General features: G+C 43.2%; 1 protein-coding gene across 3 annotated transcripts; it reads right to left on the minus strand.

Annotated features, from left to right (window-relative positions):
* Positions 1–391: 391 nt before the first annotated feature.
* LOC117365626 (olfactomedin-4-like) lies at positions 392–25,926 on the minus strand. Of its 3 annotated transcripts, none has more exons than XM_033956204.1 (5): positions 25,908–25,926; positions 14,346–14,498; positions 9,971–10,183; positions 8,542–8,692; positions 392–1,796 (listed from the first exon to the last, which is right to left on the minus strand). In XM_033956204.1, exons 1-5 carry the CDS (start codon positions 25,914–25,916, stop codon positions 988–990), a joined length of 1,335 nt encoding a protein of 444 aa, XP_033812095.1. In that variant the 5' UTR covers positions 25,917–25,926; the 3' UTR covers positions 392–987. The 3 variants fall into 3 exon arrangements, with proteins under 3 accessions (XP_033812095.1, XP_033812094.1, XP_033812096.1); XM_033956203.1 differs by lacking the exon at positions 25,908–25,926 and adding an exon at positions 16,604–16,681; XM_033956205.1 differs by lacking the exon at positions 25,908–25,926 and adding an exon at positions 15,321–15,501.

The raw sequence follows: 25,926 nt of genomic DNA on the forward strand, positions 1-25,926 counted from the left end.
GACATGCGCTAAGTGCCACATTCCTTGGATCCTATGATTTAGGCGCCGTTTATAGAATCAAGCCCTATGCGTACATTTGTGTATGCAAATTTATGAAATGAGGGAGATAATATACGCATTAGTCGATAGATGGTACTTTATCTCCCTATACCTCACAAAATTTAGGGCCTGATATTCAAAGCCACTTATCCAGCAGCTGACTAGCTTTATTGCTTCTTTGGGGCTAGCCACTAATATTCAGTGGAACCTAACTGGCTAAGTGCCACTGAATATCGCAGTTAGCGACTAAATCAAAGCCAGCTATGTTGATATTCATCCCTTTTTTTTGTAAATCTTTATTGATTTTCAAACTTCAATAGTGTAATACAATTGATGAATCATATAGCTGATATTCATCCCTTAAGCAGCCAGGATTAGCACATAAATGGGACCGCAAAAAAGTCTGTCCTATTTTTATCTGGTAACCCATAGCCACTTAAGTGATGAATGTCAACTTAAGCAGCTATGTATTAGCCAGCATAAAATTAACTGGATATTCAAAGCAGAGCCAATACAGGTCCTGGATTTGAATATTCAGGAATAACACCATCAGTGGTGAGCAAAACACTCTCCACCTGACAGCTGAAAAGTGATTCTGTAATTTATACTGATGCTTCAATTCCATCTACAATAATTTTTTTTTTAATTAGATTTTAACAAGCAACACAACTCAAGCAAAAAATAAGAACATAAGAATAGCCTTACTGGGTATCAGGTAACTCAGGGCCATAGGATACAGGCAAATTTAGCTCTGGGTTTGCATAAATGCATCTATAGATGAATAGCTCCTACCTTTCTTAAAGAAGTTGGAATTATACATCCATTGATGCAGTGGAGTAGTGAATCCAGGACTGGCTCAGCTTGGCTCTAATGGCTCAGAGCAATCTGATAACCCAAGTCTGCAGACCAGGCCCAATGCTAACCCTCATCAGGGTGCTTGTAAGCTCTTTACTGTGACTCTGAGGAGGGTAGAAAAGTGACATCATAATTGACAAGGTAGCCATCATTGTACATGTAGAGCTTGTGGTCATTGGGATTGTATTGTAGGCTCTGAATTGTCTCCATCATCTTGTCCATTATGATGCTCAGCTTCCTTTCATTCCTTGAGTGGGTGTCATACATGTAGAAAATCTCCTCTCTACGTGTGTTCACAGGTTTGGTAGCATATAGCACTCCACAGATCATGAAGGTATTGGTGACGCCAGGCTTGTACTGCGTGGTGGCCCAACTGCGTTCAACAGTGAAGGAGGTGACATTGATTTTCCCAATAACAATGTTGCCGGCACTTTCTTCTGTTGAATATAGCACCCACAGCCCTTCTTCATCGGCAGCAAAGTCCATGTCTTGGTAGGTAACAGCAGCATAAGAGAAGCGGTTGTTGTAGACGGCGTTAGTCAGAATCTGGCGCTGTACTTCATTGGTGCCCATGTTCATGCGGCACATGTACTTAGAGTTGTAGCAATTGTAATAGAGGAAGTTATCGTAAAGGATCATCCCACTACCCTGCCCATAGTTGCTGAGGGTCTTATCAGTGGGGTTCTTGTAGAGCAGGAGGTCATCATAGGCAGAATGGAAGCGGACATATTGCATTATTCGAGCATCAGTGTTCAATGGAGCTACCCAGAGCAAATCTTTATTGCTGGTGTTCACAAATGAGTCCTTTCCCCACCCACCGTACTTGTAGCTGAAGCCCCTCCAGTTCAGCTGCACCACAAATGGCTTAGTCATGTTTACCAGACCCCCATGGTCACAGGTTCCTGTCCCAAGAAACAAGAAAAAAATGGATCAGCTCACTTTGTCAACCGACAAATGGACTTTATTCATCTGTTCTTTGTGGTCTCTACCCTTGATAGCTTGAAAAAATTGCATTTTAGCTTTTGTTTTCTATAATATTGTCTGACAACTGTGCTGATGTCATGGTTCTCTCTCCCTCTGACAATCCTATTTCTTCCTAGAGGTAACAGAGTCTATCTCTTTCGCTTGTTCCTAGAGCCATCCTGAGCTAGAGCTGACAGGCTCCATGTCCTTATAGTATGACCCTCTCTGGAGCTACTCAGTCCTAACAACACAGTTCTGGAGGTGATACATTTTTTGGGGCCATTTCTACAACTGGATGCCATAATTTAGGTGCGTAATTTGCATTTGCTGCGAGCCTATTCTATAATATCAGTTAAGCCCGTAATCATAGAATAAGAGCATAAGTGGACAGAAAGGTGCCTATATTTACATATATCCACTTTCTCCATATCAATAGTAAACAACGATGCACTTACCGAAATGTGGCACTTACACATGTAACTTGAAGTATTCTATATGTAGTATGCATAAGTGGGAGTCACACCTATGGCTCTCCCATTCTCTGCCAACTTGCATTTACACACTAAGGGGCCTTTTTGCTAAGCTGTGCTAAAAAGTGGTTTGCGCTGTTTTTAGCATGTGGGTTATCCACGTGCTGAGGCCACTTTTTTAACATGTCTCTAAAATGGCCACAATTTGCCTTTCCCTATAATGACCACCTGCTAATTTCATAACTAGTGAGAAGCCACCAACCAGGAATATGTCATCAAATGAAATCTTTATTAGGTCTGGACTCAACAAGGCCAGTGTTTCAGCACCTAAGTGCCATTGGGTAGAGTCAGCCTTTAGTACCTTTGGTACGCTCAATGGTTATGCAATGTATACTATGCAATTTTTGTACAAAGTTATGCAGCATGATTTAAAAAAACAGCCGAGAAAATATCAAAAAGGCAGAGCAAAACATTATTTTGATGAACTAAAGGCAAGTGGTTGATTCTTGAAAAAAGCACTTAGTGCCGAAACATTGGCCATGTTCAGTCCAGACCCAATAAAGATTCCATTTGATGACATATTCTTAGTTGGTGGCTTCTCTTCTTCGCGACTTTTGTTTCTGTCATGGAAGTGTTTGTCTGGTCCTACTATAGTAATGCACAACAAAGAAAAATGGGGAGACCCAATAATCCACAGTGAAAACAATCCACCGATGAAAACAAAAACAAAAAACTGTGGATATAGATGTTCCGGAGATAATTTGTTAAACACTGACATATAAAAACATGAAAATTCAATTTAAAAAGTACAATGATAAAAAATACAGTGATAAAAATCCAACCGGACCCTAAACAGTCCGTGTTTCAGCGAACATGCCTTCCTCAGGGGTTCAATGGTTTGCAAACTCACATATAAAGAATTGGACTGAAAACAGTCTATTGTCTTTAAACATGTGAGCAAAGAACACCGCAGACAAGCTGAAGTAGCAAAAAAATGCATGTTTTTTTATGTCAGTGTTTAACAAATTATCTCCAGAACATCTGTATCCACAGTTTTTTGTTTTTGTTTTCCTACTATAGTAATTTCATAACTAGTGCATGGCCATTAATATATGAGCTCTTACAGTTACCTATTTTCTAGGCGGCATAGGCTCCCACACTAAGCCTGCGCTAATTGGTCACAGCATGCCAAGTGCTGATTACCGTAGAACATGCCTACTCTGGATCCCCAAAAACGCCCCGTGCTAAAAAATTTAATGTGTTTTTTAGCACATGGGTAGTGTGCACTGTGCCCACATTGTGTGACTCTTAAGTGCAACTGGCTAGCCCCAATTTTAAGCAGCAGTAAGCATGCGTTAGTGCCTACCATCACTTAGTAAAAGGGCTCTTTCAAAAGGCCACAACACCATCACAAATCTTTGACCTTCCCAGGTTTATAACAGCCACCCACTGCAAACCATGTCCAATAGCATTCTTGTCTGTCTGTCCATATTAGATTGTAAGCTCTTCTGGGCATCATTACAATTAAACGGCCACGATTACCAAATCTCCAAAACCATAAAAATACTGGGTATCACACTGGACACACACCTAACCATGGCAGTGATGAAGAAATGCTTTTGTGCACTCTGGAAACTAAGGACCATTAAAAAATACTTTAACATAAGAAATTATTTTCTTCGCTTTTGTATGTCTCTAGCCAAGTCTGGGAACATTTGTATCTTAAGTCCCAAGAATTCCTTTAATCTATTTTTAAAGAAAAGTCTCAAAATCCAGTTTTTGTCCATCGTTAAAGCTAAAGTTGCTACCAATGTTGCCGGGGTAGCCATTTCTCTATCTCTTGGAGCAACCTTTTACCTTCGTTATCCTTGCAAATACAATATAATTCTCAAAAAGATGTTTTCTTGGAGCCCTACCAGCTGACTTCTTTCCTCTCTCTATCTCAGCTTGAGAAGGAAAAGAAAGGAGGAGTATAGAAGAATTAAGATGCCCATATCAGTTAACTTGTTATCATTTTGCCTTAGTTATTATTTCCTAGTTTCCGTTTTATATATTACATTTAGGATCTTTTGTGGACTTGAGCTGATTTAAGTTAAATTAATATCTTTGAACTTATTTTATTACTGGATTTCTTGACTTAAAAGCTTTCTGTACAAGTATATCTTGATTTGTATTTTTGAAAATTAATAAATAAATAAATTAAATTAAAAAAAATACTTTGACGCTAAGTCCTTTAGACTGCTGGTGCAGTCTCTGATCCTATCAATGCTGGATTACTGCAACATTGTTTACCTAGGTATCCCAAAAAAAACAGTACAAAAATTAAGAATAGTGCAAAACACAGCAGTTCGTTTGATCTTCAGATTGAGGAAAAAAGACTACATCAGCCCTTACTACAAAAAGTTGCACTGGTTGCCAATGGAGGCTCGTATTCTGTTCAAATTTGCCTGCATTTGTTTCATGCAGGTCTGGGGTCTAGCACCTTCCTACCTGCTACCACACTTCATATTACACAACCCCACACGACCAACCAGAAACCTAAACATCTTTACGTACCCAAAGATCACAAGCTGTAAATACAAATCCTTTTTGGACAGAACCTTCATGTTCCTAGCTGGACAACTACATACGGCGCATTCCGAAAATCAATTAAAACCGTTCTGTTTGACAAATTCATCTCCTAAACAGAAGCCTCTCCCTCCCAAAGATATATTCCCCCTCTCTCTACCTCGATGTAATTTGCTGTCCCCTACATATTACTTATGTAACCCTCTCTTCTTGCTTCCTGTAATTCGCTAATTGTCCAGCCTTCTTAGGATGTGAACCGCCTAGAAGTCCTTCGACTATGGCGGTATAGAAGAATAAAGTTATTATTTTATTATTAAATTTACGCCTTTCAGCACTATAGAAATGTAATAGTAGTACAGTGCCAATGAGTATAACCGTGTAGCAGCTACAACAAAACAGGCTAGTCTGTGGGTATTCAGGGGGTGGAGTCAGCATTTATCCAATTAAGTGCCGATATTCATCACTTAACCAGATAAATTAACCATATAAATAGCACCACATAAAGCACAGTCCTGCCTTTATCCGCTTTGACTTACCCAGTTAAGTGCTGCATATTGCATATCTCAAACTAGGGGTGGATTATGGGAGTGTTTGGCATGTAGATGCCTCTTTTGGACTCAGGCGCAGGTATTTAGGTGAAGAAAACCCTGGCATAATTAGGGTGCGCCCAAAGCTAGGATGCCTAAGCACGCTTAGGCAGTGCTAAGAGGGATTCTATAAAGTGCGCCTAACTTTTGTAGAATCAAACTTGGCACCGCACTAGCCGGTGCCTATTTTTTAAAGGTGCCATATATAGAATTGAGTTTGAAGCTGCTGTTGCTCGTAGCTGGCGCATACACATCCATTTCTCCATGTATTTTGGTACAGGCTCTATGTCTACAGATCCTGTGCTATGATACTAGTTGGCTCAGAGACGTGCCAACCTGGTCGTGATCAGCCAGAGTGAAGTATCCCAGTAACTTTATTGTTGTGGCCGCTACCGCCTCCTTATAAGCAGGCGGTAATTTTTCGGCTAGCTCAGGAGCCCTATGTTTCTTGACCATCTGGACTAATTATTTCATCCATTTGTACACATGGAGGGCCATTTTCGAAAATAATAATAATAACACTTTATATACCGTAGGACCGTGAAGTTCTATGCGGTTTACAATGATTAGAAATGTTACAGATTGAATGAACAAGCAAAGTACAGATTTAGCAACAGGTGGTTCTTGCGCTCGGTTGTTAAGGACTAAGATTGAATAGGTTGGTTTCCTAAGTATTTCAGGAATAGATGTGTTTTCAGGCGTTTCCTGAATTCTCCATAGGTAGTAGGCACAAGCAATTGTTCAAGGTCTTTACCCCATAATGCTGCTTGATGTGCGAGAAGAAATTTGGATAAGTCAAATTTGGATGTTTCTGGCTAAACATCCAAAGTCAGAAGCACAGAAACATTCATTTTCAACAGCTAGATGTCCAAATTTTATTTTATTTTTTGAAACTCGCCTACTTGGATAAAATGGTGCCTGGGGTGGACGGCCATTCCCACCCCACCCTTACTACCCCACTGGTCATCTGATCAATTTGGGTACCTTTTTGGCACTTAGAAGCTTCTAAAAGAGGTCTAGCTCCAAACATCTATCCAGGACATCTTAGAAAAGGTTCAGTTATCACCACAAGATGTCCAAGTTAAGCACGCTCAAAGCCCTCTCATGACACGCCCATAACACGCCCCCTGCAACTTTGGATGCACAGCGGGTGAAACGTCTCAAAAGATGTCCAGGAAAATGGTTTTGATTATTGGCATTTGGATGTCCCAGTGATTAGGATGTCCAAGAACTGATTTAGGAAGTTTTTTGGACATTTTATTTTTGAATTATGCTCCTATATGTAACCTCTATAGGCTTCCTTATATATGTTTTGATATCCATTATGAATCCTTTGCAGCTGTTTAGGGATTTCTATGGACTTTCATTTATTATTTTCTGCATGTTGCTGCCTCTATATTTACTAATATACTACTCCCCCGATATTCGCGGGGGTTCCTATCCAGGAACCCCCGCATATCTTGAAAAACCGCGAATACGGTTTTTCATGGGGGAGACTGGAGAAGGCAACGGAAGAGGCAGGAGAGAGCAGCCGGAGCGATGGCGAGTGCAGGAAATCACTCATGGTATGTTCCAACCGCCTCTTCCTGCACTAAGTCGGACCTTACCAATCAGAAGCTGCGTGTCAAAGCAGCTCCTGATTGGATAAGGCCCGACATAGTGCAGGAAGAGGCGGTCGGAGCATATAGCGAGTGATTTCCTGCACTCGCCGGCGCTCCGAATGCTCTCTCCTGCCTCTTCTGCTGCCCTCTCCTTGTCAGCAGTTCGCGGTCAGAAAATACCGCGAAGGACCGGGACCGCGAATGACCGGGGGAACACTGTATATGGTTTTATACACCCGAATGGCTTTTATATTTATGTGTGATTTACTTTTGTTTTACTTCTGCTATTGTGTAAGTATACTTGCTTTTTTCTAGTCCCTTGTTAACTCTGCATGTTTGCATTAGTTTTGTGTTATGATTTTACTGACTGTATTTTGTTATTGTTTTATAGTTTCATTGGACCCTGATGCAGCCTTTGCGTGGGTGAAAGATGGCCTGTGTCGAGTTTTTTTATGTGTTGTCTGTCTCCACAACACGTAAACCTTTTACAAAACCGCGATAGAGGTTTTTAGCGCAGGCCGGTGCACTGAATGCTCTGTGCTGCACACGACGCTCATAGGAACTCTGAGTGTTGGGATCAGCACAGAGCATTCAGCGGGCTGGCCTGCGTAAAAACCTCTCTCGCGGTTTTGTAAAAGGGGGGGGGGGAGTTACTTAGATACTTTGCTTTAGCTGCTTTGCTGTTTTGATTACCGTCTTGGATTTTGCAAACCGCCGGCCTTCTTGTTTTCTGAGACCCTACTGCCAATATGTACATTTTTACTAAAATATCACTCATTATGGGCTCCTTTTACGAAGGTGCGCTAGAGGTTTTAGCGCACACACTGGATTAGTGCGCACTAGCTGAAAATCTACCGCCTGCTCAAAAGGAGGCGGTAGCGACTAGCGCACGCAGCAATTTTAGTGCATGCTATTCCACGCGTTAAGGCCTAGCGCGGTTTGTAAAAGGAGCCCTATGGTGTACAATGTAAAAATAATATATGAAAAAAATCTACTAATTGTGCTGAGATATTCCAAATAAATACAATTAGTAGATTTTTTCAATCATTTGGCATAATTTTTGATTTCCAGGGAAAGATTCTGTGCCCTCCGGAATTGACTCCCAGGGATAATTGCATTGGGAGTGCCAGCTACTTCCTGCCATCATGCAAGATGTCTGATTTAATTTTTCTTTTTTCCTTCTATTCTATTTTATATTATTTCCTTATCTTGGCTCCATTATTGTAGTCGATTATTTATATATATATGCCTTGTCATTTGGGCAAATTGTTCCGTAAGGTTATATGGTGAATTTCTGATTGTGATTGAGATGATGTAATCATTGAAATTGATAAACATAAAATTAAAAAAAGTCTACTAAGTGGTGCATTAAGACCAACACATAGAACTCAAGTCAACACATATTGCTTTGATGCAACTAAAAGAATCTGAGGTCTTCCAATGAATTCATGTACTGACCGTGTATCACAGGAGGAAGACTGGGCACGGTCTGATTCGTCTGACAGTCCTGGAGACGTTTCTGCAGGGAGACGATTTCCCGTCGCACCGCCAGCACATTGTTTTTGTCATATGATTCCAACTGGCTGACCATGATTGAAATGTTCCGAATCTGCCAAGTCATAGGAAAAGGGTGATCGGGAAGAAAAGAATTGCAAATTTTAATAGACATGATAAATTTCACCATTAAAATGAGGGAGGAGGTAAAAAACATTTTTTTCTAGGGCTTTTCATCTTTGATCTTGATGAAAATGACTTTGATTGATCAAAGTCATTTTCAATAGGGTTGCTACTAGGCCCGTGCTTCATTTTCATCCCAAGTTTGGGTCCCATCTTTGAATTTTCATAGAAGGAATCATACTGAGATGGACAAGACCGTGTATCAAATCTAAATAAAACTTAAAATTGGACAGTTTTTATTGTTATTGCTGTGTAACCTAGGTATCTGTTTACCCCATTTTTTTCTATGGGGTCCTTTTACTAAGGCATGCTAGCCGATTTAGCACGTGCTAAATGCTAATATGTCCATTAGATTCTATGGATGCATTAGCGTTTAGCATGCGCTAATATTTAGTGCGCGGTAAATCGGCTAGCACGCCTTAGTAAAAGAGGGGGTTTGTCTTTTATATTATTGAATTTTATACTGTAAACCACTTTGATCATTTATTTTTATATTACACATTTATTTTATATTACGATATATCCAAATAAATTGATATTTCAGCTTGGTGCAGTCAATAGTCCAGTACCTTTTTAAAAAGAATATTTATTTATGGGTTAACCACTAGGGCCACCAGATGATACCAAGTCGCTGGGAATAGACCGAGCCTACACGAGCGACACTAGTTCTATGACCCCGTTGAATGTAAGCTTTGATAACTATTGTTTGTAAAGTAAACAAACAGAGGGAAAGAGCAACACAAACCAAGCAACTAGAAAAATGTAGTGTGGTGGGATCTGATGGAATAAGAAACACAGTGGAGCCTCAAACTGGAGGAAACAAGATCTATTAAAGGACCCGATATGGCCGTGTTTCAACTGATTACCTGCATCAGGGGTTATATCTATAAATGCTTCCTTAAGTAACTCAGTTTGAAGACATCAGCTATAGCAATACCTGACAACCATGGGATGAAAGACTTCAAACTGAATTACTTAAGGAAGCAATTATAAGTATGACCCCTGATACAATCACCTGAAACACAGCTGTGTTGGATCCCTTTCCTCTAACTTCAGACTCCATTGTTCTTCTCATGGGCTCACCACATTACATTTTTCTTTTGGTCATTGTTTGTACCCCAGGCAGCATCCAAGTGCTGACAAACCAGATCACCCCAAAAATAACCTAACGTTCAGTCAAGAGGGCACAGAAAGCAGTCACAGTATGTACCTCCATTAAGAGTGTCTCTACAATGATGTTGGATCCGTTCAGAGAAACACTCAGCTGGAAGGCGAGTGACTCCATCTCCCTGATCTCCAATTTCAAGAGTGTAAAGTCCAGTTCTTTATATGACACTTCTCCCATTTCCACTTTTTCCACTCGGTGGGTCAAGTTAGACAGTTTTTCCAGGTACACTGTCAGGGTGCTATGATAGCTCTGAATCTGGAAATAAAAGTAAAACCACTACATTTTCACACCACACCACCAGAAAGATTTTCACTCTTGAAGTGTAAGACAGTTGATTCTGCTTCCCAGACTGATTGATACTAGGGAAGCTATGAAGATAGCTATCATAGCCCCTAATGAGGAAGAGATGGAGTCCCAGCAACACCAAATGACTGTGCTTAGGGCCCAGAATTTCAGGGTTACTGAATTCCTCCTCTGCGGAAAAGCCGCCCGGTGCTGATTGTCGGTGTGTGCTGGCGCCGCTGGAGCTGGGGCTGACAGGGGACCCCTGCCCTGCTGTTGCTGAGTTCATCACAGCGCACAGACTGTGCAACACCGGCAGGAAGCTCTGGAGAAAAGCCGGGCTGATGGACGATGGGACTCCGGGGCAGAAGTTCCCAGACTCCAGGCTGGGCAAGTGCTGATCAGACCGCTGCCGCCAGAGCCAGGTGTGCAGGAGACAGGCGGAGGCGGCGAAAAGGACTGCACCGACCACAGGGTGCTGAAGCCAGATATTGGGGGTGAGGCGGAGCCTCCCAGGGCCAGGGGACCGGCCATCTCCTGTCTCAGGCAGTCCGCTGAAGCCAGCGCTTCCTAAGCCCCCGCCGCCGCAGCTAAAATTAAGCACCACTACCCAGATAATCATCCAGTTAATTTAGGATAGCTTTTTTGTCTCTATTAAAGCCCCTCCTCGAGGGCCGCAATCCAATCCAATTTTTAGGATTTTCCCCAATGAATATGCATGAGATCTATTAGCATATAATCCTGAAATCCCGACTGGATTGCAGCCCTTGAGGAGGGACTTTGACACCCCTGCTCTAAATTAACCAGATAGTTATCCGGGATTGGTGCTGGTTGGTATTAAATCATCTTATGTAGCTGTTCATCAGCTACAATCAATAAAAGCATTTTTGTCACTAGAACATCTGAAAATTCTTGTTTTTGCGATCATGTTAAGCCATATTGACTTATTGTAATGCTTTGTATTATGGTCTAAATTGTTCCAATATTCAAAGGTTGCGGTTGGTCCAAAAGGCAACAACTCACTTAGGGATCCTATTACTAAAGCTTAGCGCGTGCTAAATTCTAAGAAGTACATAGGCATATAATGGGCTTCTTTGTCTCCGCCCCCCTCCCTGGATCCTTCCCCGATGCCCCCTTTCCCCATACCTCTAGTTGTTCGCCACTGCGAACAACAAGAACTTCAATGTGCTCCTCACGATCCCGTTGGCTCACCTTCTGCGGCACACAGAAGTGACGTCAGCATGAGACACAACACGGTCGCGAGGAGCATGTTGAAGTTGTTGCTTGTGGCGTTGAACAAGTAGAGGTATAGCGAAGGTGGTTCACGCATGGCGAGGGGAGGATTGGGAAGAGGCAGGGTGGGGAGGGGCAGAGGAGGAGGGGTGACGGCACCCCCACCAACTATTCCCACAGGTTTTCCTACCTAATTAACTCCCACTTTTACTAAGCCACACTAGAGGTTTCTAGTGTGGCCTGGAGCATTAAAGGGCAAATTCTATAAGAAGCACCCAAAAGTTAGGCGCCGAGATAGGCACCGTTCAGTGCGATTCAAGAACAATTGGGTGCTGTTTAGTGAATCGCGCTGAGCAGCACCCATTTTGGAGGCGCCCAATAAATAGGCCAACCCTAGGCACAACTAAAACTTAGGCACCCAGGCGAGCGCTTAAGCAAGCTTTAGAGCAGCGATTCTGTAACAAGGCGCCTAACACGTAGCCACGCCCATGCCTAACCTGCATAGTGCCTATTTATTTTGGGAAAGCCACCTAAATATTGTAGAGGCGCCTTGTTGCAAAATCACTCTTTCTTGATAGGCACCTAAGTTTCAATTATTGCTGATTTAAAAAACTTAATTGGGCTTGTTAGTCAATTTAGATAGGTGCCTATCTAGTTGAGCGCCTCCAAAATAGGTGCCTAACATTAGGCGCCGGTTACAGAATTTGGGCCTAAATGCTCTGATGCTGCTCCGACGCTCGTAGAATTCCTTTGAGCTTTAGCGGCCCGGGCCATGGTATAAACCTCTACCGTGGCTTAGTAAAAGAGGGCCTAACTGATTTGATCATTCCTTGCCATTCCCCTTTTCTTACCCAAATGCAATTTCTTAATCAGCTAAGCATAGCACCCTCTGCTGGCACTACTTTAACACTACAACAAATATTGCTCTCTCTTGCTTTAGGACAAAAGAATGGAATTCCATATCTACTGGGTTCCAAGATCAACTGGCTACATGTTAAGGCTGAATTGAAAACATTCATTTTCTGAAGCCTTTGGGAAAATGGGAGACAAAAACTAGAAGGCTCAGATGAAACCATTTTCTGTTATTTCCTTCTTTCAAATTGTCTTGTTTTTCTTTTCTTTTATAATATGATTCAAGCCTCTTTGTTCTTTCTCTAAACTCAGGGCTTTTTTCAGGGGGTACTCAAGAGTACTACTCAACGGACGGCCACCAGGATGATCTCGGGGCTCAAGGGTCTCTCGTACGAAGAGAGACTGAACAAATTGCAGCTCTACACTCTTGAGGAACGTAGGGAGAGGGAAGACATGATCGAAACATTTAAGTACCTCACGGGACGTGTCGAAGTGGAAGATGATATTTTCTTTCTCAAGGGACCCTCAGCCACAAGAGGGCACCCGCTCAAACTCAGGGGCGGAAAATTTCATGGCGACACCAGAAAGTATTTCTTCACAGAGAGAGTGGTTGATCATTGGAACAAGCTTCCAGTGCAGGTGATCGAGGCAGACAGCGTGCCAGACTTTAAGAATAAATGGGATACCCATGTGGGATCCCTACGACGGTCAAGATAAGGAAATTGGTCATTAGGGCATAGACAGGGGGTGGGTAAGCAGAGTGGGCAGACTTGATGGGCTGTAGCCCTTTTCTGCCGTCATCTTCTATGTTTCTATGTTACTGAATACAAGTACCTTTTCCATTGCCTATTAAAACTGACCCTGGTCTCCAATATTATTGAACGAGCCCAGGCTCTGTATACCAGTTCTGCCTTTTTGAGGACTATGTGGTTGGTTGCAGAAGGGTCTGGCTATTGTAGAGTGTGTCCCTCATCGATCACCTCACACCTGAACGATGGCCTGGCATTTGAGTACTGGCACCTTTTTTTTTTTTCTAAAGAAAATCACACTGGCTAAACCATTTGTCAAAAGTTCATGTATTGTAATACCTTTACCAAAGCTCACGCAAACCACTCAGAATTGACTCCCCTCCCCCCCACCCCCGACTGGGTATGGCTTTACCTCTCCCAAATGTGGACTATGATCATGGTATTAGTAATAGGAGTGTTTCACTCCTTTTCTTGTGTTTTGATAATAATTTCTTCAATGTGTATTTAATTTCCTTTATCAAAGTGTTTTTGTTCTTTGATGCGAAAATGGATAAATTAAAAAAAAAAAAAAGAATTGACTCCCCAGTCATTAGTAGCGGTAAAGAAGCTTCCAGTAAACAATTTGGCATCCAGTCCAAATAGTTTGCTTATATAATGCAATCCTACGTTTCACTGGATTTAGACTTAAATTTTCTGTAAGTCTTAACTCTCTTTATTAGCCCTGGTTAGAACATATTACAGTAGGCTCTCAGTTAACCGGCACCTATGGGGATTGATAGATACCGGATAAATGTAGTTTCTGGTTGCTTGAGAGTTACTATAAAAATAGGCTTAACTAATACTATACCCTATTCTATGCCATGTCATAAGCTGTTCCAAACATGTGGTAGGCAAAACGTGGGTAAGTATGGCGTGTCAATTTTACACTTAAATTTCTCCAAGAAATTGATTTTATTTTCATTTTTATTTAAAGTATTACAGTATTTCTTTGATACTTTTTTTTTTTTTTGCTGGTTGCTTGAGTTCTAGTTGTTTGAGTTTACTCTACTTTGTTGCATAGTTAAAAAAATTAAGTAAGAATTTAGAAGGAAAATCTGTTTCCTACCAAAAATGCCTCTTTTGAATATTGCCATCTCTCCATACAGGGAAAAGGCATGTTTCGGCGGTAGAATTAGGGCAAGCTAGCTGAACTTTTGAAATCCCAATCTACTCTGAATACTTTCCACTTCCCAAGTAGCAGGCTAAAACCACTTCGTTGTAAGCAGGATATAAATTTGTAAAATAAATACATATTTCTTTACCTTAGTGATTTCTTGCTGGACGCTGATGCTCAGGTTATAAGAGGAGATTTCCAGGGATTCCATCCTGTACATTGGGAAGGTGTTATCGGGTAAGATCATAGTACACAAGCACTGGCCACTCTCATCCACCGCTCCAGTGATATTGTAAGAATCCTAGAAAAATCAAGAAGGAATGGTGAGCATAAAATTTACACCCACAACCCATAAAAGGCTTGGGGATTTCACCCCCACACTGAAAAGTGGAGAGGCTGGGGCTGATGCAAAATCAATTCTTTTGAAGGAGCTCCTGATGTTCAGTGAAAACAGGCAGCTCCATTGAGCAAATGAGAATAGCTTCAAAGAGAAGAGCTGAGAAGCATTTATACAGCATTGGAAACCACTTTGGACTAAATAATATGCACTTCTGAATGCATAAAGTAAATGAGGGAAGAATTTTTAAACTAAGGATGGACTGCTAAGTTCTCCAGCAAGCTCCTGAAGAAGCCTCTTTGTTTGGTGAAACGGAGGCCCCCATAGAGCATTTCAGGCTGGTGTAGCAGTGGCGTTATCGCTTCAGTTAAGTGCTGATATATGTCAAAATCGATTTAAATCAGTGGTCTCAAACTCAAACCCTTTGCAGGGCCACATTTTGGATTTGTAGGTACTAGGAGGGCCTCAGAAAAAAATAGTTTGTCTTATAAAAGAAATGACAATTTTGCGTGAGGTAAAACTCTTTGTAGTTTATAAATCTTTCCTTTTGGCTAAGTCTTAATAATAATATTGTCATTTATAGCTAAAGAGACATATGATCAAGAAACTGTTTTAATGATTATGATAAACATACCGAGGGCCTCAAAATAGTACCTGGAGGGCCGCGAGTTTGAGACCACTGATTTAAATGATCTATCATGCACGCCTGAAGAAAGTATATGTCAAAAATTATTTAAAAGATTATTTAAAGTGAAACTTTTTCTAGTATTAAAAAAATATATATACCCAGTTAAAATGGTAGAGCTCTGGGACTGTTTTCACAGCCAGTGGTGTGGTTGTTTCCAAAAGGTCGCTGAAGTCCCTGCTCCAACCTTCTTTGTGCTTCTAGTGGGGTGCAATTGGTTTTGTGGTGACTCTTTGAGTTTGTACCCATAGTTGCTGTGTATGGTTTGCTAGAAATAGGAGCCCTGGGACCAGTATCAGGCTGCAGAGCTTAGGATCAGCAATGCAGCATCAATAGGTGAAGACAAAGAAAGAAAGAGAGAGAGACTAATGGTGAAGATTAGCTGAAAGCAGTGGTACAGCCACAAGGGAGCCCTAGGGGCTGGGGCTCACTGGTTGTGAGATCAAATCCTTGTGCTGCTCCTTGTGACCCTGGGCAAGTCACTTAAACCTCCAGTGTCCACTGCTTTGAATGTCAGCTTTGAAACGCCAAAGCTACAAAAAGGCAGCATTCAAGTCTCCCTTCCCTTAAATGGCTGACAGGGATGCCAAAGTCAGTTCCCGAGTCCTCCTGACAATGATTCTCTAATATAGAAGTTAGTGGCGTGCCTCCAGCCTCCTCCAGGACTTTTCACTCATGCTCAGTTTGCAAACTGAGCATGCACAAAAAGTCCCACTAGTGGCTGAAGACATGTTAGCTTCTACGTTTAGTCCCTGGTAATCAGCCTACTTGCTTTAACCATTAAGATACTCATAGTACAGTAGGGTACACACTGCAATCAAAGTATACTTCAACAAGGCTCCCCCTCCTCACTGCATCAATTGCCCACATCTCTACCCCCTTTCCCTGTATGCATTCCTCCTCCTTCCTCAGCAACCCCATGCACACAACATACACATACACTTCCTTTGCATCCAATCCAATCCTTTGGTTTTATATACCGATTCTTCCCTCATAGAGGGCTCGACTAGATTTACAAATATTAAAGATCATAACAAAAGAGAATCATTGTTGACAGATAAAAGATCATTAATTGGACACAGATTAATTTTTTAAGACTTCTGAAATAAGTGTGTTTTTAACTTTTTTTCAAAATGTTGATAATTGAGAGAGGAATCTAATCTCGGATGGAAGTTCATTCCAAATGTTTGCAAATAAAAAGGTCAACGAACGACAGAAATTGGCTGTAGTTTTCATATTCTTTAAGGTGGGAAAGCTGAGTTCATATTTGTGGGCACTTCTAGAATTAGAAAGAAATAGGAGCAAAACTGCCATCCCTCAAAGTCACAGGGTCTTGGCATTGCTAAAGCTGGAACAGTCTGTGAACAGGGCAGGAAATACTCACAGAGGAGGCGGAAGAGCAGTGGCCAACGCTCAAAGCCATGATCAGAAAGAGCGGAATCTTCTCCATGGCTTCCAGTCTGTGGTAATAAACCAGGAGGCTACGACTTTCTTACTTTATAAGGACTTGGAAGGGGAGGGAGAAATTTGTTTATTGATACCCCCCAGGGATCAAATGTACACAGCCCTCTTGAGATACTGTTTGCATAAGTCAATAAAAGAATGTAATAAGCTGTTCTGGTTTCACCCACCTGTCTTGTCACCTATACAAAGTTTGCTAAAAGCACCTGTGAAATGTACAATGATCTTCTTGTGGATCTTTCACTTATTACATAACACTATTTTTAAAGGTCAAATCCCAAACGAAACCAAACAAGTCCAAAACCACTCTGCAAAAATACATACAGAGATAACATGCAAGGAATAATATATAACAAAAAGGCAGTCATCAAGAATTTTTCAAATGGTAAGTGCCCCCCCACACACACACACACCCCCTGCAACACCACCCCAACTCCCCCCCACAGAACCCCCCCCAAAAACAAACAAAAAAAAATCAGAGACCCCCCCCCCCATCAAACACAATAAGGCGGAACAGGCCAAGAACAATGCTCGCCCCTCCCAAGATCCAGTAGTAGGAAATATCCCCCGGAATGAACCTCAGCCCCAACCTCCCAGATAGAAATACATAACGCTATTTTTATAGATTTACCCCTCCCCTCCTCTGTGTCATACTGTAGAGCCAACCTCTCCCCCTAAAATTAAATAATGCTTGGCAACCCCCCTTCAAATATGTAATGGAATAAAACAGCACAAAAATTGACTTTTGTACAGCTTCCCATAATGCTTTCCCTTATCAGAATGCTCAGAGGAAACAGGAGATACCTCCTTCCCAAATCAAGGATGTCAAAAAAACAAACCAAGAAGGTTTTTGGTTGGTGCTCGATCTCCTTTATTAGATAATATGACACTGACTCGACACGATCGTGTTTCAGACCCAAAAGGGCCTGCCTCAGGAGTCTGATTATTTGAACTGAGGAGAGAGAATTACTTGATGGTGCACAGCCTTGTAAAAATGTTCTTTTAGTCTTTAAAAAGACTCTATTTGCCTGATTACAAAAGAAGGATGATATTATTGACAACAGTTGTTCAAAAGTGCTTTTGCCAGCTTTATGACCCGCACAAAGTATTGTAAGCAGCGCTTGAACGCTGAAGCCTCTGCTGTATGGGTGTCCTGTAGCAGCCGTTGCAAAACGCATCAAGACCCAGAGATTTATTCAGACATCTTTCACTTCAGATAAGTGTTGAAAATTTTTTCTGAAGCATTTTAAATGTTTTTGGACAGTGCAAATATAAGATAACAAAAATACTAAGGGGTCTTTTTACAAAGGCGTGGTAGCGGAATACCGCGCGTTAAACCGCCTGCCGCGCTAGTACCTAACGCCTCCATGGATGAGGCATTAGGATTTTAGGCCACCGCAGGGATTAGCGTGTGATGAAATGTCCGACGCGCTAACCCCCGTAGCGCGCCTTGATCAAAGGAGCCCGAAATTCCAGTGCAATGATAGAAGTTTAAGATACAGACAGTTCATACCTTCGGGCTTGTCCCACTTGTCTGGTCTGAAACTAAGGACATTCTGAGCGCTGTTGAAGAGGGAAAATGTGATTAACCTATTGAAAATATTATATAAAGTCCAAATACCACTTCTATATGTTTTTTTGCACTACATGGTTTTGGTAACAAAGCCCCATACCTGCTGCTTGGATTCCAGCGAGATCTCGGGGTTGGGTTTAGCTGCCAGATGCACAAAGTTATCTTTAGTCAAAATTGTCACATTTCCCATGTTGTTGCATATGCTTAGATATAGTGGATGCTACGGATGGGCAGACTGGATGGGCCATTTGACCTTTATCTGCTGTCATGTTTCTATGATAAATTCTCTTTAGATCTTTCTGCTGCTTTTGACCTCGTTAACCATTCTCTTTTACTTCAGAGATTGTCCTAAATAGGTTTTATCAGGTATAGTTTTTAGCTTGGTTCACTTTTTCCTTCAACAACGAATTTACCACATCTTTCTCTCTTACTTGTGGTATTACTCAAGGCTCTATTCTTTCTACTTTATTATTTTATATCGTCCTAAGTAGACTGACAACTCTTATTCAATATTTTAATATCGCTACCTGCGGCTTTAAATCTTAAACCGTGTGTCAATTGTTTAGTACTAAACACTGAAAAAATTGTCACTTGGGTTTCAAACCACATCCCCTCACCTTCTGTTGTTGCTCTTAGGTGTCATTGACTCATGCTCGAGTCCTAGTGACTTGATAATGATATCAACTTTTCGTGGCAGAATACAGAAGTAGATTGCAGGGCCTTTCTTCTGCACAGTATAAATTCAATGTTGTCGCCATTGTTGCATCAAATGCGATCCTGCGTCTTCAACACTGCTTATCTGCTACTGCCCAGATGGGTGGTACATCATTAGTCTAACATCTCCGCTGAAACCTGCCTGCCTTGGGAGGCCCTTCTGGTTGTGAAACTACTGATGGCATAGCTCTTAGCTTCACAGATGTTCTCAAGCCCCAGTAGCACAACAAGCCCATGTACCATGACCATGACCATCTGTTATCCCTGTTCTATTTGGAATAGCCCAGCCTCCTGTGACTTCCTTCAGATATTTAGGAGTCATTATTGACTCATGGTTAATATTTATGGATCAAATTTCATCTATCTTTGGTTGGGTATTTTTGCATTATGTCAACTTTACTGCGTTCATCCCTTTCTTACATCAGACACTCTACTTACTTTATATCATGTTGAGTTCTAGCATAGCGAGGGATGAGCGTGGTTGCAGTATTCTTTGCAGATCCAAAGGAGTTCCGATTTGTAGGCGTTTAGTTGCAATTTGTTGACAGTCATCCAGTTTTTGATTTTTGAGAGGCATTTTAGGAGTTTTGTGATATAGGCATCACTGTTTTCTCCTAGTGGATGTCATCCGTGAAGGAGTAAATCTGTATTTGGTATTTGCGGGCTATGTCTAGGACTGGCCTAATTTAGAGATTGAATAATAGGGGGTATAGCAGAGCCCCCTGCAGACCACCATATTTGATCTGTTTTGGTTTCAATAATGCATTGTTGAGGAGTACGCTTTGGGATCTATTATTCAGAAAGGAAGTGAACCATGGTAATGCAGTCTCAAATTCCGATTTCAGAGAGCCACGGAATGAGGAGATTCAGCAGCACCAAAAGACATCATTACCCTTATCCATGAGTTTCCAGCAGTCATCGATGATGTCAAGAAGGACGGTTTCAGTACTGTGGAATTTCCTAAATCTCGATTGGCAGTAGGTTAGGGCTCTTTGTTCATCAATGAAGGAGTGTAATTGGTTCAACACTGTTTTTTCCATGATCTTGGAAGCGAAGGGTAGGTTGGAGACAGGTCTAAAGTTGCTGGGCATGTTTAGGGTCGAGCGTGGGTTTTTTCAAGATCAGTCTGATGACTGCCAACTTCCAGTCTGCGGGCACTACACCTGTTTTTAGAGAGGTGTTGATGAGAGGAAGGATGGAGTCTACAAAGGCATCTTTCACAGCCACCAGGAAGCATGGTGGACAGGAGTCCAGGTTGGAGCCAGAAGGGTGAATAACATCTAGTATCTTGGTGATGTTATCATGGGAAATGGTTTCAAAGTGAGTTAGGTTCCCAGTTGTAATTTGAGTTTCTCTGATTCATCAGAACTGAATACCATTTCTGGCACCGGTAACTCCCCCACATCTTCCTCACGGAAGACTGAAGCAAAGAATTCATTTAATCTCTCCGCTATGGCATTGTCTTCCCTGAAAGCTCCTTTTATCCCTCGGTCGTCTAGTGGTCCAACTGATTCTCTTCCCGGCTTCTTGCTTTTAATATACCTAAAAAAGTTTTGTGTTTTTGCTTCCAGCGCAATCTTCTTTTCAAGGTCTCTCTTTGCCTTTCTTATTAGCGCCTTGCATTTGACTTACCATTCCTTGTACTGTTTACAATTATTTTCAGTTGGATCCTTCTTCCACTTTCATAGGTATTGGTGATACTTTTTGCATTGGGGGATGCCAAAACCCCGTCAGCCAAAAATGTAGCGCGCAAGCCACTCCCCTCTTCCTTGTGCTGCTTCTTTAATGCAGAAGTCTGTGGAGCAGTGGCGTACCTAGGGTATGTGGCACCCGGGGCCCATCATTTTTTGACACCCCCCCCCCCTCCCTCATGTAAAATTTTTTTTTTTTTTTTTGCAATAACCATGAAATGGAATAAATGGTCAGAATAGAAACAGGCAGTGAAAATTTTCTTTTTTTTTTTTTTTTTTTTTTTCAAAGTATTTTTATTGAGAATGGCAAAAGGTCCAGACAAGCAACCATGGTCTGTACAGAAACTTATACATTATCAAAAAGAACACAGAATGAGAGTAACAGCAACAACAAGCATGAACAAGCCTCTCCCAAGAGAAAATTGCCAATGAGAGGCATAGCAATACACAACAAAAGGCCAAAACTTGGGGCAAGCAAACAAATCCCACCCCAGAACCCACAAGAATAATAAGCCGGACTAGACCCTCAGCCATATTTTATAATGAAAAAAAAACCCCACAAGCAACAACACCCAGACCGCTCACCAGACACACCAATCCGCACAACAAGCACCCAAGAAACACCCAGCCACCACCCAGACAAAACTACCAGACACACCTACCCCACCAAGCCCAGACCCAACCCCCCCTCCCCAGAGAGTGCAAGCGCAAAGTGGACCGTGAAAAGGGCAGCTGCAGAAGTGGAAAGCCCCAGATAAGTAGGTTAGCTAAAGAAAGCCCACAGATAGAAGAAATCAGGATAACAGAAGTTCCAACAAATGCTCCCACAGAAAATTTTCTTTTATTGAACCTCATTTATGTAACCATTATTCCAAACATAACATAACATAAATTATGTCTGAATTGTCATGACATCAGAAGTACATATGGAGTAGTTGCAGGTGATGCTTGGGACAGTTCTGATTATGTTAGTTTGGTTTTATGTGTTTTTTTAATAGAAGGGTTTTTATTTCTTTTTTTAAGGTTTTGTAGTTTGTGGTCGAGGTCAATAGGTTGTAGAGTTGGGGGTCAAGTGTTGCAGCTCGAATGGCTAGGAGGTTGTCGAACAGTTTTTTTCTTTTGACGTTTTTGGTTGGAGGGTGTGTGAATGGTGCGTGAGTTCTCCTATGTCTGTTTGAAGTGGATTGAATTATTTAGCTGAAGAAATTAGTTACCCCCCCCATTCCACACACATTAATTCTCTTCCATTTTTGTTCCCATTATAAAAAAACACTGATAAGTTCCCAGGAAAAAAATACATTAAAATAAGAAGTGAAAACAAAGGCCCCTACAGATGAGAACATAACATAAGAATAGCCTAACTGGGTCACACCAATGGTCCATCATGCCCAGTAGCCCATTCTCATGGTAGCCAATAGTGCTGCCCGATTCAGAGGAAAATATTTCATTCGATCCGATTCACCCTGTTGAATCGATTTTTCGATTAGATTCACTGTTAATGACACCGCTTTTTAAGTTTAAACAAAGTATAACAATAAATTTCACAACAACAATAAATTTCACAAAGTACTTTAAAAAAAAAAAATCACATTTTTCCATTAAAGCAGTTCTGGAGACATTTGCTTGAACAGTCTTTTTTCCCAGTCCATAAGCAAGCAATATGAAAAAGATTTCCTTAATTATCTACTCAAACATTTTTGCTATTTACTTTCATTGTACCTAGACTATTATTCAGTAGAAAAAATTTAGTTTGTTCAATCAAGCAGAACATTCACTCATAGAAGTCCAATGTCCACACAGGATTTGATTGAACAAACAAATTTTTTCTACTGAATAATAGTTTAGGTATACTGAATAGCAAAAATGTTAAAGCCACACAGAAAAGCAGTAAAAGTCAATAGGTTCTCCAAGTGGGAACAACTGAGTGCACCAATCCAGGGCAAGCAGACGCTTCCCCCATGTCTTAATAACAGACAATGGACTTTTCCTCCAGGAATTTGTCCAAACCTTTCTTAAAACCAGCTACGCTATCTACTTTTAACATAACTTCTGGCCACTTCATTTTTAAGCTTAGATCTTTCCTTCCAAACAGAGACCTTGCTAGATGTCAAATACAGCACAAGGTAACTTCACATGGACTTAACTGTGCAGGAAATGAATCTCCTCATACACCCACCATATAGTGCAAAAATGTGCAAAGGTCTGTTTTTTTCTTTCGATCACTACATAGCCTAATGCCACACAAGCAGCGCTGTTACAAACATATTCTGAAGGTCAATGCTAAGGTTGACAAAGTTTCCTTCCTTGGACCAGAAGGAGATACTGACAAACCACTGGAAGAGATTCTAAAACAACTACCCAGAAATAACACCCAAAGACCCACTCAGTGTGTGAACCAGTTGAGTGGAGTGGACTAACTGGGGGTGGAAATGGGCCCAGAGTTTGCTCAGCAGAATTTCCCAGACTACCTCTTCCTCTCAACACACTGACATGCTACCACCACCACCAACACTAGGAACACCTCACCGAGTATGCCAGCAATGCTTATAAACTTTATAAAACACATTATTATATTTTCTTATAAAGCATATATTTTAACTGAACTCAGCCTTGCCATTCACAAAAATAGAAAAGTTCCCATTTCAAGCTGTCTCATGTACACTTTTCAAATCTAACATATTGTAATCACAAAACAGAAAATAAAATTATTTTTTCTACCTTTTGTTCTCTGATCAATATTCAAATCTTGTTGGTCCCAGGCTCTTGTTGTCTTGCTTGCCAGGGTCTCCTTTCTCCGTGCTAACCATCCGTCTGCCATCTCTGTTCTCCCCTTCCGTTTCCCTTCCCTCTCCCGGAGATCTGGCATCTTTCCTTTTTTTTGTCTCCATCCACAGATTCACCTTTTCTCAACTCCCCACCACCCCAGGATCCACCATCTCTCCCTTTCTGTTCCCAACTATCCTCCTATCCAGTATCTCTATCCCCCCTCCACACCATCCCCTGTTTCCAAGTTCTCTCCCTTTCTGTTCCTTCCCTCCCTAAATCCCATTATGCACCATCTCTCTCCCACTCCTCTGTTTTTAGACCCATTATTTCTAACCCCCAAAGTCTGGCATATGCACGTATCTTTGAACCCCCCCCTTCCCTCTCTCCCTCTGTGTACTTTTACACCAGGACCCCCCTCCCCCGAAGGTCTGTCCCCCCTCCGAAGGGCTACACCCCACCCCTGAAGACCTGCACCCCCCGAAGGACTTTACCTCCCACCCGAAGGTCTGTCCCCCTCTGAAGGCCTAAACCCCACCCCTGAAGGCCTGCACCCTCCCCGAAGGATTGTACCCCCCACCCGAAGGTCTGTCCCTCCCTGAAGGCCTGCACCCATCCCGAAGGCCTGCACCCACCCCGAAGGCCTGCACCCACCCCGAAGGCCTGCACCCCCGAAGGCCTGTCCCCCCCCCTTGAAGGCCTGACCCCCCCTTGAAGGCCTGCCTGCTTGTCCCCCCTTGAAGGCCTATCCCCCCTTAAAGGTCTGCCTGTCCCACCCCCTTGTAGGCCTGTCCCCCCTTAAAGGTCTGCCTGTCCCACCCCCTTGTAGGCCTGTCCCCCCCTTGAAGGCCTGACCCCCCCTTGAAGGCCTGCCTGCTTGTCCCCCCTTGAAGGCCTGTCCCCCCCCTTGAAGGTTGGCACCCCCCCAAAGGCCTGCACCCCCTTGAAGGCCTGTCCCACCCCCTTGTAGGCCTGTCCCCCCCTTGAAGGCCTGCCTGCTTGTCCCCCCTTGAAGGCCTGTCCCCCCCCTTGAAGGCCTGCACCCCCCCTTGAAGGTTGGCACCCCCCCAAAGGCCTGCACCCCCTTGAAGGCCTGCACCCCCTTGAAGGTCGGCACCCCCCCTGAAGGCCTGTCCCCCCTTGAAGGCCTGTCCCCCCCCCTTGTAGGCCTGCACCCCCTTGTAGGCCTGTCCCCCCCCTTGTAGGCCTGTCCCCCCCTTGAAGGCCTGCCTGCCTGTCCCCCCCTTGAAGGCCTGCACCCCCCCCCGAAGACCTGCACCCCCCCTTGAAGGCCTGCCTGCCTGTCACCCCCCTCCCCCTTGAAAGTCTGCCTGCCCGCCCGCCCGCCCCACCCTGAAGGCCTGATGCCCCGACCCACCCCGAAGGACCATTCGCCCCCCTGGCCTCCCCGCACTACCTATGAAGCAGCCGCAGCAGGATCGCGACGTCAGCTATATTTGCGCTACTTAGGAGCTGCTTCCTGCGTCGCGGTCCCGCCCCCTCCTCTGACGTCAGAGGAGGGACGGGACCGCGGCGCAGGAAGCAGCGCCCAAGCAGCTGAGGGATTGCTGACGTCGCGATCCTGCTGCGGGCTGCTTCATAGGTGTGCTGGAAGGTCAGTGGGGCGAGCGGTCCTTCGGGCGTGGGGGGGGACTGAGCGGCAAGGCCGGGAACACCCCCTCAGGGCTGGTACCCGGGGCGGCCCGCCCCCCCCCGCCCCCCCCTAGGTACGCCACTGCACCGAACCAAACTGATAGGAGAATGAGCTTCTTCAGGGATCTGACCCAGTTCTAATACCTCTCCGTCTCCGTGCCGACCGACCCCCTCAAGGACCGACCCTTGGAAACATGTTTTCAGGCTTGGAATCCAGTTAAAAGGCAATAGACGCTCTGTCTATACCTGGGACCAAACTGAAAGAAATTTGTCCAGCCCTGGCAAGTTCAAACCCAACTCAAACCAAATTCTGCACTCCTGGGGAGGGGGGAGGTTTTGCTTCTGAGAAAGTGCTCCTTAGTACATCAGAATCTCTGTCTGCTTCTTGGCACCAGCACTGGAGAAATGAGACGCCCTACTTTCTTTCTGCATGTGAAGCCATCTGGAGGGGGGGGGGTGTGTGTTTGTGAGTACCAGGAGGCACTGCGAGGAAGGAACGGGGTATATTAGTAGATCTGTGTGTGATGGAGGGCACTAGGGCCAGCAGGAGTGAGGTACATAGTTAGAGCTGTAGAGGGGGGGGGGAGAAGGAGGGTGTCCCTATTGCAAGGGAGGAGTGAGGTTTTCCCTCGCCTTTTCTTCAGTCCTAAAGTTCACATTTTCTGGCTTTGGCTGCCTTCAGCAGTCATGCGACCGGGTAACAAAGCCCCCTGACCCTGCACGCTGTCTGATTCGGCTGCTGTTGAACAGTTTGCGTGCCGGAACCCTTCTCAGGCTGAGTGGAATTTGGGTTATGAGCTGCAGGGAGTGGTTGTGAATTTCTCCGTGAGAACCTTGTGCATCCTCCTCCAG

This window comes from Geotrypetes seraphini, chromosome 8 (assembly GCF_902459505.1).
Source record: "Geotrypetes seraphini chromosome 8, aGeoSer1.1, whole genome shotgun sequence".
NCBI lineage: Eukaryota > Metazoa > Chordata > Amphibia > Gymnophiona > Dermophiidae > Geotrypetes > Geotrypetes seraphini.